Here is a 17,905-nt window from a genome sequence, read left to right as displayed (position 1 = left end):
AGGATATCAATATATAATTGACTGCTTCTGTTTATATAATGTGTGTGCATAAGATTATGTAGTTGTACTCACAAATGCATGTATGTACAAGTGTATTTCTTCTGTAGCCAATTTTGTATTATCTCAATAATGCCAAACTTGCGCTGCCCTCCGAATATCCTATATCCTCATTCACAGCTCTCTCCATTTTTCTTCCTTACCCACTTCCCTCTTGATTGATTTCTCATCTCATCCCTTCCTTCTTTCTGAAATATATCACTTTCATTTATCTGTATATAGTATTCTGTATTTCCCTTTTTTAAGGGGAGGGGGACCTTGTTTAATAAGCTGTGCTTTATTTAGGTCCCGCATATAATTATTATGAATACATAACCGTGCTCTGATTTTGTGATTGATATACATTATATCATATATATATATATATATATATATATATATTATATATGTATATATATATATATATATATATATATGTGTGTATATATATATATTCAAATCACGGGTACTTTCAAATGCTGATTAAGTGAATGTTTTTGAAAAAAATTAAATGGAATGAATTAAACTGAAATTGTATTGAATTGTATTGTGTGTGGTTGTGTAAATGCAAACGTTAATCATACCCAGTATATTGTAGTTTTCACTATGCCATTATGATATAATACATAGGCTAAGGAAATAAAGAACATCAAACCAACATGAGAAATATGGAGCCTATAGCGCTCATGGCAAAGCAGTGACCAGATTTGATTTCCACTATCGTGACTATAGTATTACTCTACATCATTGTAGCATTTATATGGCTGTGTATGTTAAAGTAGATAAAACTGAATAGGGAGTGATTTGAGTGGTTGTGATTTTAGATCACTCGATAACACATTCCCCATTAAAAACTGTAGTTTTTAATCTTAATCAATGACCTCGATTTCTCTTCCCAATCCGTCCTCTTTCACTTATATTCGCATTATTTCCTCTTTATTGACCATTCCTTCTGAAATAAAGCTTTTATACACAATCATTGTAGTTCTTACATATATAGTTAACCAGTTTGCTATCAGAGGTGTTGGATAGTTCGAAGAGACATTGAACGGTATCTATTTCACGCGAAATTACACAAATCGCAATTATTCGCTTTTTTTTACATTTCCCTACATGAGTTGCATGCTAATTAATGCTGATGAGAAATGAAAATGACGTGAGAGGTGAAGGGAAAGAAAAGAAATGTAGACAATTTTATTTATTTTTTATTCATTCAGTTTTCTTTACCCAGGGTAGCCCCATCAGTGGTTAACACATTGTTATCGTAGGGGGCCCTGCAACAGAATAAGAAAATATAGCAGTTCAACATACACAAAATAACATGGTGTGTCCAACGAATCAGCGATGTAGGAGAACCGTGTTGTGAAAGATACAATAGATTACAAGAGACGATAGATCACTATGGTTGGGTATAGCACATCCAAGTCACAAACACGCCAATGACATAATGATAATTATAATAATGATAACAATAACAACAATAATGATAGTAATGATGATAATAATAATAATGATAATAATAATAATAATAATTAATAGTGGCTTCTTGTATAGCGCCCAAGTCCACCTTTCGGTGTTCATGGCGCTTGAAAAAATTAGAAAATAGATAGGCCCTACATAATTTATAAAACTTTCATAATTACATATAAAACTTTCAGGATGAAAACAACAGATAACATCTATCCACATTGTATGTCACTGCATAAACCTAACAAGAACTTTCTTGAAGTTGGTCTAGGACTCTGTTCATGCCACAGCTTTAGATCTGCCTCACGAATGCTAAGACGACGCCAATCAGGCCAACAAAAAAAAGGAAAAAAGAAGGAAAGAATAGAAAGTGCTCTGCACATGCGCGCGACAGCTGTTTCCATTGACCCACCCGGGAGGCTGCGTCGCGTTGTAGATCAATCCAAAGTTCGCTAATCTGACAGATCAAACAGTCACAGTGACGTAATCGTGACATCACGCCATTTAATTTGCATTGCGATTACAACAGAAAGCACTCTCTTTGGAAAATACGCAAAACTTACAAGACAAACAACTTTCCCATTCACTGTGTGTGTGTGTGTGTGTGTGTGCGTTTAAAGAAAAGGGTGTGAGGGAAACATAGGCCTCTTCACCATCTATTCTAACAGGCAGAAAGAAAAATATCTATAGACCTACGTGATTCTATAAAATTTTGTACATTGTACATAAATGCGTATATAAATATGTACACATACGTATTATTAACACATATGTATAAATAATATTTACATTTACACATTCATATATATATATATATATATATATATATATATATATATATACAATTACTGAGAGAGAAGATGTTTTGTCAGAATAAAGGACGTGCAATGAATATACATTTCGATACCAAAACAGTTCTTTTTGCGAAAGTGGTATGCTTTTGAAAGTAACATGACACGTGAGGTGCAGTGTTTGAGTATTGTTCAGAGAACTTCCGTCATTCTTAGTCGTCAAAAGAGCTTGGATTGTGGTGGTGTTAATGTGATACTACAGTATTTTGAGCTTGAGCTTTTGAGCTTCATGTTCATCCTTGCCGCTGAACATTGACGTGCCTTATTCACCAAAGAAGAAATCCAATGTTCACAATGATGGTGAAGAAAACCACCATTTGCGTGATCCTGTTTGTCTTTGCAGCAGGGTTGCTGCTGTTTGCTTTGGCCGCAGGGCTGCCGGGACGAGACAGCAAGATTACGTGCATGGATCCCAGTGGTAACCCTGTAGACTGGTGAGTTCAGATACTTTCCTTTTAGGCTCCCCCTTGACAATTTGAGTGCATCTTCTCCACGTAGTATTTTTACCTTTTAAAATTTGCTGTTTTAACGTGTTCACAAGGTCACATGACAAAGCTATATTAAAGGCATAATTTATCATTATTTGCAGATGAAACAAAAATCCAGCGTTTGTGTTTCAAAATAGTTCTAAAAGGGATAGAAACAACCAATGTAAAAATTTGAATCAGCACATTGGATGTTAAGTATTGTTAGATATACAACATGTGAACAAAAGTTATATTAAAAATGTTTCCAGACTAAATCGTCTGTTTTATTGAGAAAACATTGATATGTCCTTATATTTTAAGAATATTGCGAATTTTGTAGGTTGTTTTGTGATACAACTGACGTACACATATACATCAAATGTGATATCTTGAACTTTTTTAAATCTCTGCTCCCAAAGGTAAAAAATGGCATTTAAGTTTATCCTATGCATAGTAATCATATACAGCATAATACAAGGCTTCAGACGGACGTACTTGTTAACCACACAATCTGAGCATTGAGGTGCCTCTTTGATCTGAGTATTCTGTGTAGGAATGGTATGGGATTACTTCATCAGAATGATATGTCATAACAAGACGCCATAAATAAATGTGGCGTATACAGCTGATTTCGCGTATAACCAAGGAGATTAACACCACCTCCCTGACATTAGTGGCTGATGATCTATCGTGAAAGCTGATGTTTGCTACCACTCTACATTAATGACAGCATTCTTTCTTTAATCATTGATGGTATCGGTTACACTCACGTAGCCCAAGCCAGTGTGACGAGACGAGACAGTCATGTCTCAATATACCGTCTACCCTTGTAGTGCCCATTACACGTAGGAAACGCAAACACATTATTGAGTTTTTATGAGCATACTTTATGAAGTCAACTACCAGGTACTGAGAGAACCATTGGCATGTTTACATTGTTTACGCTGTTTACATAAATATTTTATGTTTTAATCACACCTAGTTAACATAATACACCTCACTTGTCGAGGGCTAATATTCATGAATCATAATCCAAAATATGACGTCAAGACAGTGTTGATCTCTCTTTAGGCATTTCATATTCCATGCTGTCAGGTTGTTGGGCTATAATGCATATTAGATTTCAGGATACACCACCAAATTTCGAGACAAATTATGATGGAAACGCGTGATTGTCTAACATTATGCTGTATTGATGGAGTATGGATCTCTCTCTCTCTCTCTCTCTCTCTCTCTCTTTCTCTCTCTGTATGAGTGCGTATTTTTTTTACAAATATTGCGTTATTTACATCAAAGATGAACGTGGAATACCTTTGTTAAAGTGGGATATAATAAGGTGATAATGGAATGTTTGCGAAGACCATTTTTGCGTTTCTTTTGTTGTATTTGAGGATTAATCATTATTGTTTTGTTTTAATGTTTCATCTTGCCACCTTGCCATCATTATCACTGCTAGGTGAGTATTGTAAAAGAAAGATGACAATTACAAGTAGGACAGATTTATTCAAATGTGAATAGAAACTGAAACCTGAGACGCATGGGCGAGTTGGATGTGTGTGTGTGTGTGTGTGCGCGCGCGTGTGTGCGTGTGTATGTATGTGTGCGTGTACATGTTTATGTGAGTGGGCTTTAAGAGAACTTGTGTTTCTTTGTTTGTAGGGTGTTAAGGGTTTGAGGGACTACAAAACTTGTTTTTTTTTTCATTTATAACATCATTCAGTGTTATAACCTGTAGTTAATTCATATCAGTTTTAACGGCAGCTATGATATGAGGAAATGAATTGTATTACAGGTGTATAAGGAAGTATGTGTTGTTGAACCAAATGATGTATAGTTTTTCCAGTACTGTGTGATTTGTGCCTGTGGACTCTATTTTCATAAAGTCAAACATTTGGCTGTGACTTTCACTGTATGATGATTACATCATCATCCGAATTAAATTTTAACAAACATTAAGAAAATACACAATGGAGCTCCGTATTGTGTATACGTATTAATAGGCAAAATCGAAGAGTGGTACTGTAATTCTGGATTTTGACTGTCGCTTTTAGGTTCGAATTCCTCCCGGTGCATGCATGATATTCGGACGTCACAGCTTATTAACCCCTTGCATGCACCTCTTGACCAAAGTGAAAAAAAATGAACATTAATTTTGAAATGGAAGGGGAAAAGTAATTGACAGCGACTTCTGCATTCTATAGTGTTGACACTAAAGATGCTTTCAAAAAGGGGGGGGGGGAATTCATACTATATTGTCAAGATATTCCTCTTTGAAACTCCTTCAGGTTTATTGTCTACAAGCTCCCCCGCGATTCAAAGAGCAGTGACCCGCTCATCAAAGAGGGCATTGCTCACATGTACATGGATGTGAACAGCCAGTCTTTTTCGTGGTCCAACGTCTCCCTCAAAGACACCAGCCAGGCTGTGGCCCGAACTCTGCAGCAAATTTACAAGAATCACAAAAGTCAGGTACACCAACATTCTCTTCAACCTGTCATATTGTTTGTATTCAAGAAATATTAAGGTCACGCCAACAGAATCCATGATAATGTATACAAGGCATAGGAGAGAGTATCTACACATTACAAATATCCAAACAATTTAAGGGAAACCTCTGGATGATTTTTAAACTTTTACATTTGAACAAGCATATATTAGTAATACTGAGTAGAGTTTCAGAATTTTATAGTGATTGAAATAAAAAAAAAATGTTTTCAAAATTTACAACAAATTGCAACGAACAAGGATGATGACATGGCAGCTTCACTATAAGGACTTATGAGTTGGGGTTCAAGCGAGGACAAAAGAAGAAGGCATGCGTAGATTTTACACGGGTGAACTTCTTCTTCTTCTTATTATTATTATTATTGTTATTATCATTGTTATCATTACTACTACTACTAATTCTACTACTACTTACTGTCATCATTATCAATATCAATATCATTATTGACAGTATTATTATATCGTTATCATTTGTACCGCAGTCTCCCCTTATTCTGTATGTTTCTTTTTTTTTCTCCTTATCACAGGATGTCGTATATGTATTGTACAACGACGAATTTCCTAATGGAACGGTGTCTTTACATAAGGGTCACACGAAAGGTAAAGATTAGTTAGGTCTTTACATGCAAAATTCTTTAGGCCTATATCATGCACTAAACGTACCAGTCTCTCACTCGTAGATCAATGATTGCTTAAATATTCAATGTTTAGAATAATCAGACTTATTACACAAACTTTTGGATTCGTTCCTGTGCTTTGTATCAAGCAATTAATTTAAGAAGCATTTGGGTGTCCTCCTCAAATCATCATAGCAACCATGCCCCTCTCCTTATTAATTGGTGTATTTGACTATGATATTGTCAATCTATGAGTTTGTCTTCTTTTTCTTTTTTCTTCTCGTTTCGTTATCATCAAATGATTCATCTTACAGGTGATATTGCTTTCGACCAGGAATCGGGATTCTGGTTCAGTTTGTTTTGATAGTTAAAGGACAAGTCCACCTTCATATACATCAGGATTGAGAGAATGCAGCGATATTAATAGAACACATCAGTGAAAGTTTGAAGAAAATTGGACAATCCGTTCAAAAGTTACGAATATTTTAAGTATCCTCGCAGTCACTGCTGGAAGAGAAAACTACTACAGTGTATGATGTCACATGCGTACAACTATATAAGGAAAATAAAAAGAGAATTTCACAAAACTTTACTTTTTGAATAAAGTGCACATTTCTTCGACTTGCTACTGACGTATGTTAAGGGTAATATTATTCCCCCTGCCTTCTGAAAGAGGGAAGTCGAGTGTTCTTTTGTTGTGCGAGAAAAATGGAAATATGTTGAATTTTCTTTATTCTTTCTTTATATCGTTCTACTCATGTGACATCACAAGCTATAGTAGTCTTTTCATCCAGCCGTGACTGAGCAGAAACTTCAAAAATTCATAACTTTTTAACGGATTGTCCGATATTGCTCAAATTCTCACTGATGTGTTCTACTAATATTGCTGCATTCACTCAACCCACATGTCTACGAAGATGAACTTGTCCTTTAAACTACAATCACGCGAAAAATTTAGAAAATCACTTCTTCCTCGAATCATAGCAGGTAAGAAACCACCCAGTCATGTTAATCTGCTAAACTTTACGTGTAGATTTGATAATAGACACACTTTTGTATGGTATTGCAACATTTCGTCTGTTGTCTTTGAACAATTTACAGGTGATATTGCTTTCGATCAGGAATCGGGATTCTGGCTGATTCACAGTGTCCCGAAATTCCCGAATAGCTCTGATCAGAGTTACGTCTGGCCATCCAGTGCGGAATGGTTCGGCCAGTCCATGCTGTGTATCTCTATGAAGACTGCAGAGTTCGTCAAAGTTGGTAATGTGAAAGACTTTACATAAAAGTCATTTGACCACTTGTGTTTCCGATGCTTAGTGCTAATTTCTCATTAGGTTGATTTGTAAAGTATACGTAGCACCAAGCCTCCTCCTCCTTTTCTCCCATACAATTTGTACTCATACAATTTTACTAGATCTAACAATGTCTAATACAAATACTACTACAGTTGCTTAAACTAGTATTATTCCTTCTACCATCACAACTGCTACTTAGCAAAAAGACTGTAGTTTTAGATTTGTTATTGTCTTACTGTTGTAATATTTCCGTTTTGCATGACTGTAAAGTATATCATTCGTTATTCTTGTATTCATTTAAAGAGTTCCATTGTTTAAAAATGCAATAATTCAAGACTTCAAAGTTTGAGCTGCTATGAACTTACCACTGCTGACAGTGCTGACTAAGAAGTCTTTCTTCTTCTTTTACCTGGTCCCGGGGAAGTTTGGTAATATTTCATAACTTAGTATTAGCATGATTAGCAGATTAGGGCCTACTCAGTAACATTGTCAATTACAACGCAATGGAGTCAACATCTAACAAGTTATGAAGATAGATAGTTTCCTTTGCGTTCATTGGGTATCGTGTGAAAAATTCTTGAAGTAAACCTATTAGCAAAATCACATAATCCCCTTTGATGTGGACAATAAGAAAAAAAGTAGGAAATAGAATACTAATGTCGTATATTTCATGCTCGATTACAGAATCACTCGCAGTTATTACGTACAAAGAACGGAAACATCACAGCGCAGACGAGGAAATATTTCGTCTCTCTGTATCTCTGTTGATAATTTACCTGTGTCTCTATTACATGTTATTATGTTCATCGCACTGTTGTACTGATTACCTGACATCTGTATATACGAACATTTTATTGTATTTCTAATTATTTGTTTGTTGGAAATGAAATAAATCAACTTGAACTTGAACTTAAAAATGAGATGGCGTATTTTATAGTGAGAGAAGAATACGACTTGCTAAGATCAGCAACTCAACTACTGGTATATATATAGGTACAAGAAGAGACATCTATTTCCTGTAACTTGGCAAGTCGGCTTGTGTCAGACTGAAGACGAGTTATGCATGACGGCAAAGCCATTTATTTGGGCAAAACTCGACATGTTGATCAAAAAGAAAAAAAAGAACATTCTATTCTTCACTCCTCAGATAATTTGATTTGATTTCATTTCGTTTTATAAACTTTCTCAAAGCTCACCAGTTTTCGTACAACAACCCACGGGTGTACGACGCAAACATTCCACAATCCTTCCTCCCGAAGTTTCACGACCTTGTCTTGGTAACTGAGGGCAACCACGTCGAAAGCGCTCCATGGAACATGTCGGATGACTTGACGTCTATAGGTGGACAAAAATTCACCAGTTATGCTAAATTCGCCAATTTCAAAGAAGGTGAAAAAAATTGCATTCTTGAAGAGTGATTTTAATAAAGTAATAGTAATGACAGTTATGACGACGATGACGAAACTGATGGTGATAACGATGATGACTACGATGATAAAAATCTTGGCGTTAATAGGCACCATCTTGTTATGATTGGTTTTACGACATGATGTTCATGGATGGATTACCGATTGAAAACAAGAAATTTACAGGTGGATAGACCTATCATAAGCAGCGTGATAAAACTAGGCATAACGAAAATGAATAAAGATACGCAAACCACAAATCAATAACCAAAGATACACGTATTGCAACTAATATCAACATAAAAGAGAGGATGCCTATCCTATTTCATAAAGGTGCCGTTGAGGGCAGAAACAATGATCCATGGCAATATCATTAGTGATGAAAACACTGATGATAATGGTGATGAAGACGAAATATTCCATCGAAGTGCAAGCAGATAGCAGAATTTTATCAGTGGATGGTGACGCTAGTGGGTAGTTGTGATGACGTCATGGAATCGCGGCCACCCTGGCAAAAGATCGAGAAGATTGGCGAGAGGCTGGGAAAACATCCCTTGTTTGAGCGAGAAGTTTCGCGGGAAGTTTGTGGTCACTCTGGCAAAACTTCGAGATCTTAACAAGTGCTTAAGGTTCGAGGTCTAAAACTTCTCGATCTTTTGCCAGTCTGACCGCGCCTTCTGTAGCATTTGTCATATTTCTCCAATAAAAACAAACAAACAAAAACAACGGGGGGGGGGGGGGGGGAGCTAGGGGGCGTGCAGTATAGAAGAAACTGATATCTATGTGAGGGTCGCAATTAAGGGAGTGATGTGTCCAGTAATGAGGATTATGATGAATATAACTGTGTTGTCGCCACAGATCTCTACTCTTACTGGGTGGCGCCTGCTTTGGGAGACGATATGTATGCTGAGACGTGGAGGAACTCGAAGACCAAGCTACCGTCTTTCTGCACCGGAGTGTACAAGGTGGAAAATGTCGAGAATATCACCTTTGATGGCGTGCTAAGCTTCAAGTACACCAAGGACCATTCTAAATGGGCAATCAGCGAGCATAAGAAGTGGACGTGCATCGGCGACATCAACAGGAGTGTAAGTAGAAGCCAAGTTAATGTGCGTTTATGTGTTCAAGTTGTGTATACAAACCATTTACATTACTAAATAATGACGAGCTATATCTATAATACAGGCTTGTGTTGACGTTTTTGAAGAGCGGGAGTTTAAAAAAAATATAAAGGACAGAACTATGATTAAGATCGGTGAAAGTATGTTCAATAAGGATTGGAAGAGTTGGAGTTTTGTGCAACCTGAGAGATAGAGAGATGCATGGATAGGTAGATAGAAGTAGATTTTTAACTCTTGAGATTACCCGCATTCTTGTAATGTGTTTCGCTGCCTACTTTGTGTCTTTGCTTTTAAACAGGAAAGCCAGTTTAAAAGAGGTGGTGGGACTGTATGCTTCAAAATTCCCGCTGTCTGGACCGCCTTCAACAAACTGATTGCAAACTTTTCCCGCTGTCTCAACCATTCCTGGGGGGCGTTTCATCAACGAGTTCGTCGGAGGTTTTCACCGACAAATTTGCTATCAGCCAAACAGACGCAAGGATTTCAGTAGCTTTTAACATTTGTCAGTGTAAATCACCGACAAAAAGTTTCATGAAACGGTCCCCTGACCTACCCTGAAGTACCCTGAATAGGCAGTAACGTCATAATGACGATATGCAGCTTTGGAAAGAATTATACATCGTAGAAATTTATGCCCTATATTACAATGGTAGGTTTGCACATAGAACCTACACCGGAGATACAATATTATACGAATAATTTATGAGTTGTGAGTGCATAGGGCACGAATATCGCACGAGGCGCGAGATGAGCCACTGGTCTATTCAACAAGGCGCGTAGCGCCGCGTTGAATAGACCAGTGGCGAATCTGGCGCCGAGTGCGGTATTACGTGCCCCAATGCACGAACAAAATCATAAATTATTCGTTTTATACAACACCTTGTCCACAATCACAATACAAAATTAGTGACCGCCAACTCAGGAAGGCCCAAAAATAAATGTAACAATTAGGCAGAGAATTGTAAACCACCTTGCGTGTACTGCTTTCAAACACTCGTCATGATTCGACCACACAGTCACAGGAATCACGAACTCCGCAGGGTCTATACCCATTCTACGCTAACGTTAGATCGAGTTAGGCCTGACTGTTAGGTCGATCTGAGATGTCGGTAGATCTAGTAGTAGGTCTAGACTTTGTCTATTTCCGAAAATGATTTTGTATAAAAACACAGAAAAATAATCAAATTACAGTTTCTCAACTTGAAATGAAATCTTGATGTTGGGATCACTGTGGTCCACGTAGCAGATCAGAGTCAAAAGTAAAAACACAGCAGTACCGCTAGGTGTAAAGGCCGCGATACATGCAACTAGCTAAATAAAGTAACTGCGCGTACACGTTAACGTTGCAGTACTCCGCCGGCGCCGCGCCTGGTCTGTGAGACTTGCCGGCAGCGCAGCGCAGCCGGCCAGCACGTACACTGTACAATGTAGTTTGCTGGCGCTTTGCTACGGGTGTGAGCCACAAAACTCTGTGAGCGGCCATGCATTAGTAGCCCCCCGCGAAGCCGTGCTATAGTACCTTCGAGCCGTGCTATAGGCCCATGCCAGGGGCCTATTGTATGGCTGTCACTCTCAATGAGTTTGATAGGTATTTTCTATTGAATGTCATGTGACATGTTCTTGGCCAATCACAATTCGACATCATTCTGAGGTGTTGTATAATAAGTATTATTCTACGGTAAAATTTATAATCTGATCGTTGAAACATCAGAAATTCGGTTTTTGTTTTTTTTTTCAAACTGTATATCCCATAAAGTAAGAGTATTTATAGCTTGTGAATAACTACGACAGTGACCACGTAATTACAACAGCTACACCGGTGAAAGGGCCTCCATGCCTATAGTATTCTTAATAAATCTTACCGAAGGTCGTCATTGTACGATAACGAAATCACAAATTAAAACTTTAATACGTATTGTTACACAAAATAAATGTGAGGCAATTTGAGATGTCTCAATGTTGTTCACTCAAGTTTTCTGACATTATGTATTTCACGGATTGTATACATGCTGCTTTGTTTCCTTGATCTTACAAACATAATTTGCGTCCATGATAAATATCATGTTGGCATTTGACACCACTTTCATATCCAATTAATGACTGAGAAATGCAATTACAGTGTGATGGGATATTTCTGATCGCTATAGGAATACGAAGTGATAGGAGGTTCCTTGAGAACTAGCGCATAGTTGAACGCGGTGATACCTATAGGTTATTTTCATCGTTGCAACATTGTGAAAATAAATGGTGCAGGGAATAATACAAGTAGGATACAGATGTACGGTTATGGCACAGTTGTAGTAGGTAGAAGTGTGGTAAAGTATGTTATATGGTGCATTATCTACGTTGTTTAAACAAAAAGAGAAAATAAAACACATTGCACGTGTGTCAATGTCCGTCCTAAATTTAGACAACCAAGAAATGAAGGACTCATCATAATGCTGTGCTGTATTTCAAAGGTGCAATGTCAGTCAAAAGTTTAATCATTTTTGTTCGCATGAGTTTTCCTACTTTGGTTATGGTGTAGTCTTTGCTTTATTTGCAAACACTTTGTAAATGTGAGTGATTTTAATAAAAGTTAGTAGGCCTACACAAAATCTGTTCTCTTTAATATGTTTAAAATATTTATGTAAAGTGAAAAGCATTATGACGTTTGGAAGAAATAATGTTATCATCAATGTCTTGTCTTTTACCTACTCCTCTTTATATGGCATACTGCACGGTATGATGCTGGTAAGATTACCGTGGGCTTTTTTCATCTTATGAGATGAAATTACAAGCTATGATATAATGTAAAATGAACATAATTAAATTGGACGTGCTTTCGACATAACAGTTTTGAAAAATATCTCAGCTTGTTTATCCAAGTCGATCTTTGGATCAAGGAGAGACGGATGTTACGGTCTTAACGTGTAACTCGATGCATAGGCCACTGAAAATGTGTCAGAGCGATGCGGATGCTCGATGCGGTCGCACACACATTCATATTCCTCTGTTGTCACACGTACCGCGGCGGTAATCTCACAGGAACGAAAAAAAAAAGTAAAGGGGATAATTATGTCAATAATGATTACAAAGAAAAACACACAGAAAGGTACAGTTAGAGAAGAAAAAAGAATAGGGAAAGCAAGAGAGAGAGAGAAAAAAAAAAGGAAGCGTAAAAAAAAATATATGCAGGCGATACAATGCTAACATACCTTAATTATTGTTTTCATCTTTCTGATACAATACTGTTCTTTATTTTTTTTTCTCCTTGCACTACAGCAAAAGCATGTAGGACAACCCTCCCGGAAGGGAGGGGCTATGTCACATCAGGCCTATGCATCATCACATGCGTGGGGCTACCTGAAAACGTTTAAAGGGGTAGTTTTCATCATCAGGCGCGCCTCAATCCATATCAATTAAATGACACAAACTACATAAAGGCATGAACTTATTTTGTCACACAACGCAATAACAAAACTTATGTCAACCTTTTTCAGATTAATTACATTGTATACATGTATATATATATATATATATATATATATATAAAAGAACGTATAGGGGTTCACTAGAAAGTAATAGCTTGATGTGCACCCCTCAAAGTTACTTGTATAACTATTTTAAAGAAAATAGATCAAAGAAAAAATGGAGCGAGGAAGAGAAAGAAAAAACAAAATTCGCACAAAGAACTAAAGAATGAAAACAATTACTACACAACACAACACACCACATAGACACACGAACACGGACAATGCTACGACGAGATGCCTATGCTTCAGAATCAGTATAGATATAAGGAGAGGGATGCAGACTGAGCAATGTGCTCAATACATAAAAAGAAGGATAACAAGAAGAACAACAAGATCAAAAACGACAATAAAGAGAACCATGTTATTACGACTTTTCGTGATTTGTTCGTTTGTTTGTCTGATTTATTTTCTACAGCATAATTTCTTACATGAATCAAAACATGGAACTACAATGTATAGGATTTAAAGGAGATTAATGAATCTGTACATTAATTCTATTACCAAAATATATTGTATTAAATTTGTGAGTATTTTACGGTTATCTATCAAGGTTAGTAATTACCTAAGAAAATATACAGCAGGACCGTCACTATAAGACGACTCCAGCTTGTGATGTCACACGTGTAGAACGATATAAAGAAAATAAACATAAACATACACATGTCTGCAAAATCGACTAAAGAACATGCTAATTTGGATGCCCCAAAAATGAATTCAAATAAACGAGCGCTGCTTATACGTGATCGCATGATTATATCATTCTAAATTGAGTGAATGGATAGCGAAATGCTGCTTGCCTTACTAATTCAGTTGAAGAAACAAAGTGTTGATTAGAATGAGGAGAAAGGTGATTCCAATGCTTCAAACTGAATTTGAACGAAGAGATCACAAAATTGAAATACTGAACAAGTCATCTACGCTAAATTTTGCCAAATTGAATGCAGCAATAAGAAATTGAATTGAAAGAGGTGCGAAATTAGTTGGGAAAACCTATATTAAGCAAGAACGTGTAGTTTCTGCGTAGAAAATACAAATTTCTAATCGCTTAAGGAGCACTTTCTTGATGGGGGGGGGGGGGGAGGAGAGGAGGAATTTTCGCATTTTTCAGCATCTTTTTGAAAATGAATGAATCCTGATTTTTTTTTTTTGTATTACTGTACTTCAGATTAAATTACTTGCATAGTTATAAATATTATTACATTTTTGTTCATAATGTGAGTCTGTTTTATGAATGGCAAGTGGGACCTTTCTCAAATTGTTACTGTTTACTGAGGTCCTACTGTACAAAAGATTTGTGTGACGTACAGCTTGTGCCAAATATTTTGACCTTGCTTCTGTGTATTGAAATTTGAACCTGTATATTTTTTTTACACTCTGAAATTTGTCAGAGGGAATACATACATGTGTTTCCACTATTGATAAAGTTCCATAAATTGTAATCTCTAAATAGGACTGAGTGTTAAATTCACATCTTCATGAATAATTAGACATATGTAGGCTTATTGATATAATCTGCTTTATCGGTTTTACAATTTTTTTTCATTGATTAATGCTGAGCTTCATCTTAGTTAAGCACTGGATATCTTGTAAGTCATTGCCTTTATTTCACCCTCTTTACTCTTGTCCCTGTAACTGTGTGTCCAAGTCCAAGTTATTTTCTCCCCATTATTCAATCCCTTATTCTGTTTTTTCTTTTAACATCCGTTAGTGTGCTGCCTCCCCCCCCCCCCCCCTCGCCCACAATTATCATTTCATTTCCACATACTGTATGTATATATTGTACATAGTTTTCAGGCTGAAATTTTCAATCTTGTGCACCTGGTGGCCTTTTGTTTTGTATTTGTAAATAGGAGTTTCTGCAATCTACAAGCTTTGCTTCTCAGCAGGTCTCCTACCTTCACCTGATGTATTATATGTTAACTCTTTTTAGCTATCTGTCATGTTTGTCTGATCATTGATTTCTTGTCTTCGTCCAATATTACAATTCTGTAATTTGTTATTCTTGCTGGAATTGAACAAATAAAATTGAATTGAATTGAAAATCATCATCTGTTTATCTGTCTGGACGTGGATGACATTGACACCCAAACATCAATGAAAACATAAACAAACACCACAATAACAATACTCTGCAATTCATTCTCGAATCTTTCAAAGTGCAATTTTAATAGCGAGCGAGCAGACGACAGAAAGAACTGGCTGATAACGTACTCAAAACCACGGGTGGTGAGGGAGCAGACGACAGAAAGATTGGGCCCATAAGTTACTATCCAAAACCACTTAACAGGTGGCGCTCGATATGCGACTGACACATTTTCAGAAGCCTAGGCACCGAGTCACACTTTCAGACCAAGTTACACTTTAGGGCTCACACGGGTAATTCCCCATAGAGACGTGTGTTAAAATTCAAATTTCAAAAAATTCTGTAAAATAGCTGGGAGAAATGAGGTGTTTCATCTTCACTAACCTGGATAAGTGAGATATACCCTTTCATCCGTCAAATTTCCAGGGTGGGTTCTTGTGCTCAAATTCTGTCCAAGGGTTCGCAAAGCCAGACTACGAGTTCTTGTCACTCAAAAAAATCACCTAGTTTCCGTACACGTACCCAATGAAATATAGTCCCTTTAAATTCTGTGAGAAAAGCTTTCATCTTCGAACTAAAATGCAGTTTGTAGAGGAATTCATACTTAATATCTACAGCTATTCAGTTTTTTGCCAAACTGCATCATTGATTTTTAATTAATTTTTTTATTCATTTATTTTGGTATCTTTGATACGAATTTATGAAGGGGTCTTGGACATTCCATTTTATTTATAGGTGTGAGCCCTATAGTGGAGGTCATATTTCTTATTTGACTCTTTAACATCATAAATGTGTTTTTGATGATATTTGCCTCTACATCATATGGGAAATTGCACATTCAAGGGTTATAAAGCTTCTCAAAGAGACACTTTTGAAAATGATGCCCTTTGGAGTTTTTTTTTTCAGAAATAAATCTTGCAGTTTTGATTAGTTTTTTCATGAGATGAATACATAGATGCAGGTAGTTATCCTTGATCAAGGGGATGCCATCATCACCTTATTGCCTACAAAGTACTGTAAAACACTTTTATTTATCAAACAGATTAACTTGATGTATTTTGAGCTGCTTCAGTGGTAGCCAAAACAAGGAAATGTATTCAAATACCACAGTCATTCAAAGTTGTGTGATATTGATGACTGCTATGTATATTAAGATCTAGTACTACAAGAACAAAATAAAGAAACAAATTGTAGCCAAGCAGAGTTGTGGGGGTGGGGGTAGAGGAGGGGGGTAGAGGAGGGGGGGGGGGTAGGGAGGAGAAGGGGGAGGGAGAAGAGATCTGAAACAATAGATCACCATAAACCAGCAGAGCTTGTATGGGATGAATACTTCCCGTAGACTTGTGTGCATTGCGTGCATTCTCTAGGGCTCACACGGGTAAATAATTCCCCATAGAGTCGTGTGTTAAAATTCAAATTTCATAAAATTCTGTAAAGTAGCTGGGAGGAATGAGGTGTTTCATCTTCACTAACCTGGATAAGTGAGATATACCCTTTCACCCATCAAATTTCCAGGGTGGGGTCTTGTGCTCAAATTCTGTCCAAGGGTCCGCAAAGCCAGACTACGAGTTCTTGTCACTCAAAAAATCACCGATTTTCCGTACACGTACCCAATGAAATATAGTCCCTTTAAATTCTATGAGAAAAGATTTCATCTTCCAACCAAAATGCAGTTTGTAGAGAAATTCATACTCAATACCTACAGCTATTCAGATTTTTGCCAAACTGCATCATTGATTTTTAATTAATTTTTTTTATATCCACTCGAACGATGCAAAAGAAAAAGGACATATTAAGACACTGAACATTTTGTGATATTCACGCAGACCAGGGAGGTGAGATGTGTCACCTCACCTCCTGGATGCGCAGACCAAGATTACCAAGTCTTACAGCACAAATGCAACAGAATATATATATATTGAATGGTATATTCAATGACTTTGAATGATTGAAGCAAATTGTTTATACCTTTGGAATTTTGCCGTTGATGTGTTTATCACGGTGCATTGAGAACGACCAAAATAATAATTGTAAGGGAGAGGAATAAAGAAAGAGAGAGAGAGGGGGGGGGGTGTCCAACAAAAGAGCAAAACACAAGATTAGTGAAAGATACAAGAGGTGAAAGAACACGTGAGACACTAGCGGTTTGTTAGGATCAGTCACACATGACGTCCTTGAGCTTCGTGAACGTAGTTCCATCCAAACGGCTGTGACCTTGACTGTCATACTCTCCTTCTACTGGAAACACATTAAATAGTGGCAGGAATGTCATCCCATTATTCTTACCACAAGTCATCTATAACACTTTGGCTTTCGAAAACTTGAAAAGCTTTAAAGATCGAGATCTGTCATTTTGTTGCTTTATGTCAGAGCAGGAGAAAGGAAAGTTTGGTCAAGAAGTATTAAGTGCAGAAAGCAATTAGCGATAACAAGATATGCCATTAAAACTCGATTAACAAATGAGTTGCAGTGCTTGAATATTGGTATGAACTTCCGTCATGTTCCCAGTCGTCTAAAGAGCTTTGACGGTGACCGTGTT

At 36.9% G+C, this 17,905-nt stretch overlaps 1 protein-coding gene across 1 annotated transcript; it reads left to right on the top strand.

Moving 5' to 3' along the window:
• Positions 1-2,648: 2,648 nt before the first annotated feature.
• LOC139727195 (plancitoxin-1-like) lies at positions 2,649-17,892 on the top strand. The gene is made up of 8 exons (XM_071638153.1): positions 2,649-2,788; positions 5,107-5,290; positions 5,854-5,926; positions 7,045-7,206; positions 8,433-8,630; positions 9,506-9,735; positions 10,067-10,096; positions 17,875-17,892. Exons 1-8 carry the CDS (start codon positions 2,649-2,651, stop codon positions 17,890-17,892), a joined length of 1,035 nt encoding a protein of 344 aa, XP_071494254.1.
• The last annotated feature ends 13 nt before the right edge of the window (positions 17,893-17,905 follow it).

The sequence above is a fragment of the Diadema antillarum genome, unplaced genomic scaffold, assembly GCF_040938485.1.
Source record: "Diadema antillarum isolate AM-2024a unplaced genomic scaffold, OU_Dant_1.0 seq00000122_RagTag, whole genome shotgun sequence".
NCBI lineage: Eukaryota > Metazoa > Echinodermata > Echinoidea > Diadematoida > Diadematidae > Diadema > Diadema antillarum.
Note: the sequence above shows the minus strand (reverse complement) of the source record. Positions and strands in the feature narration are given on the sequence as shown.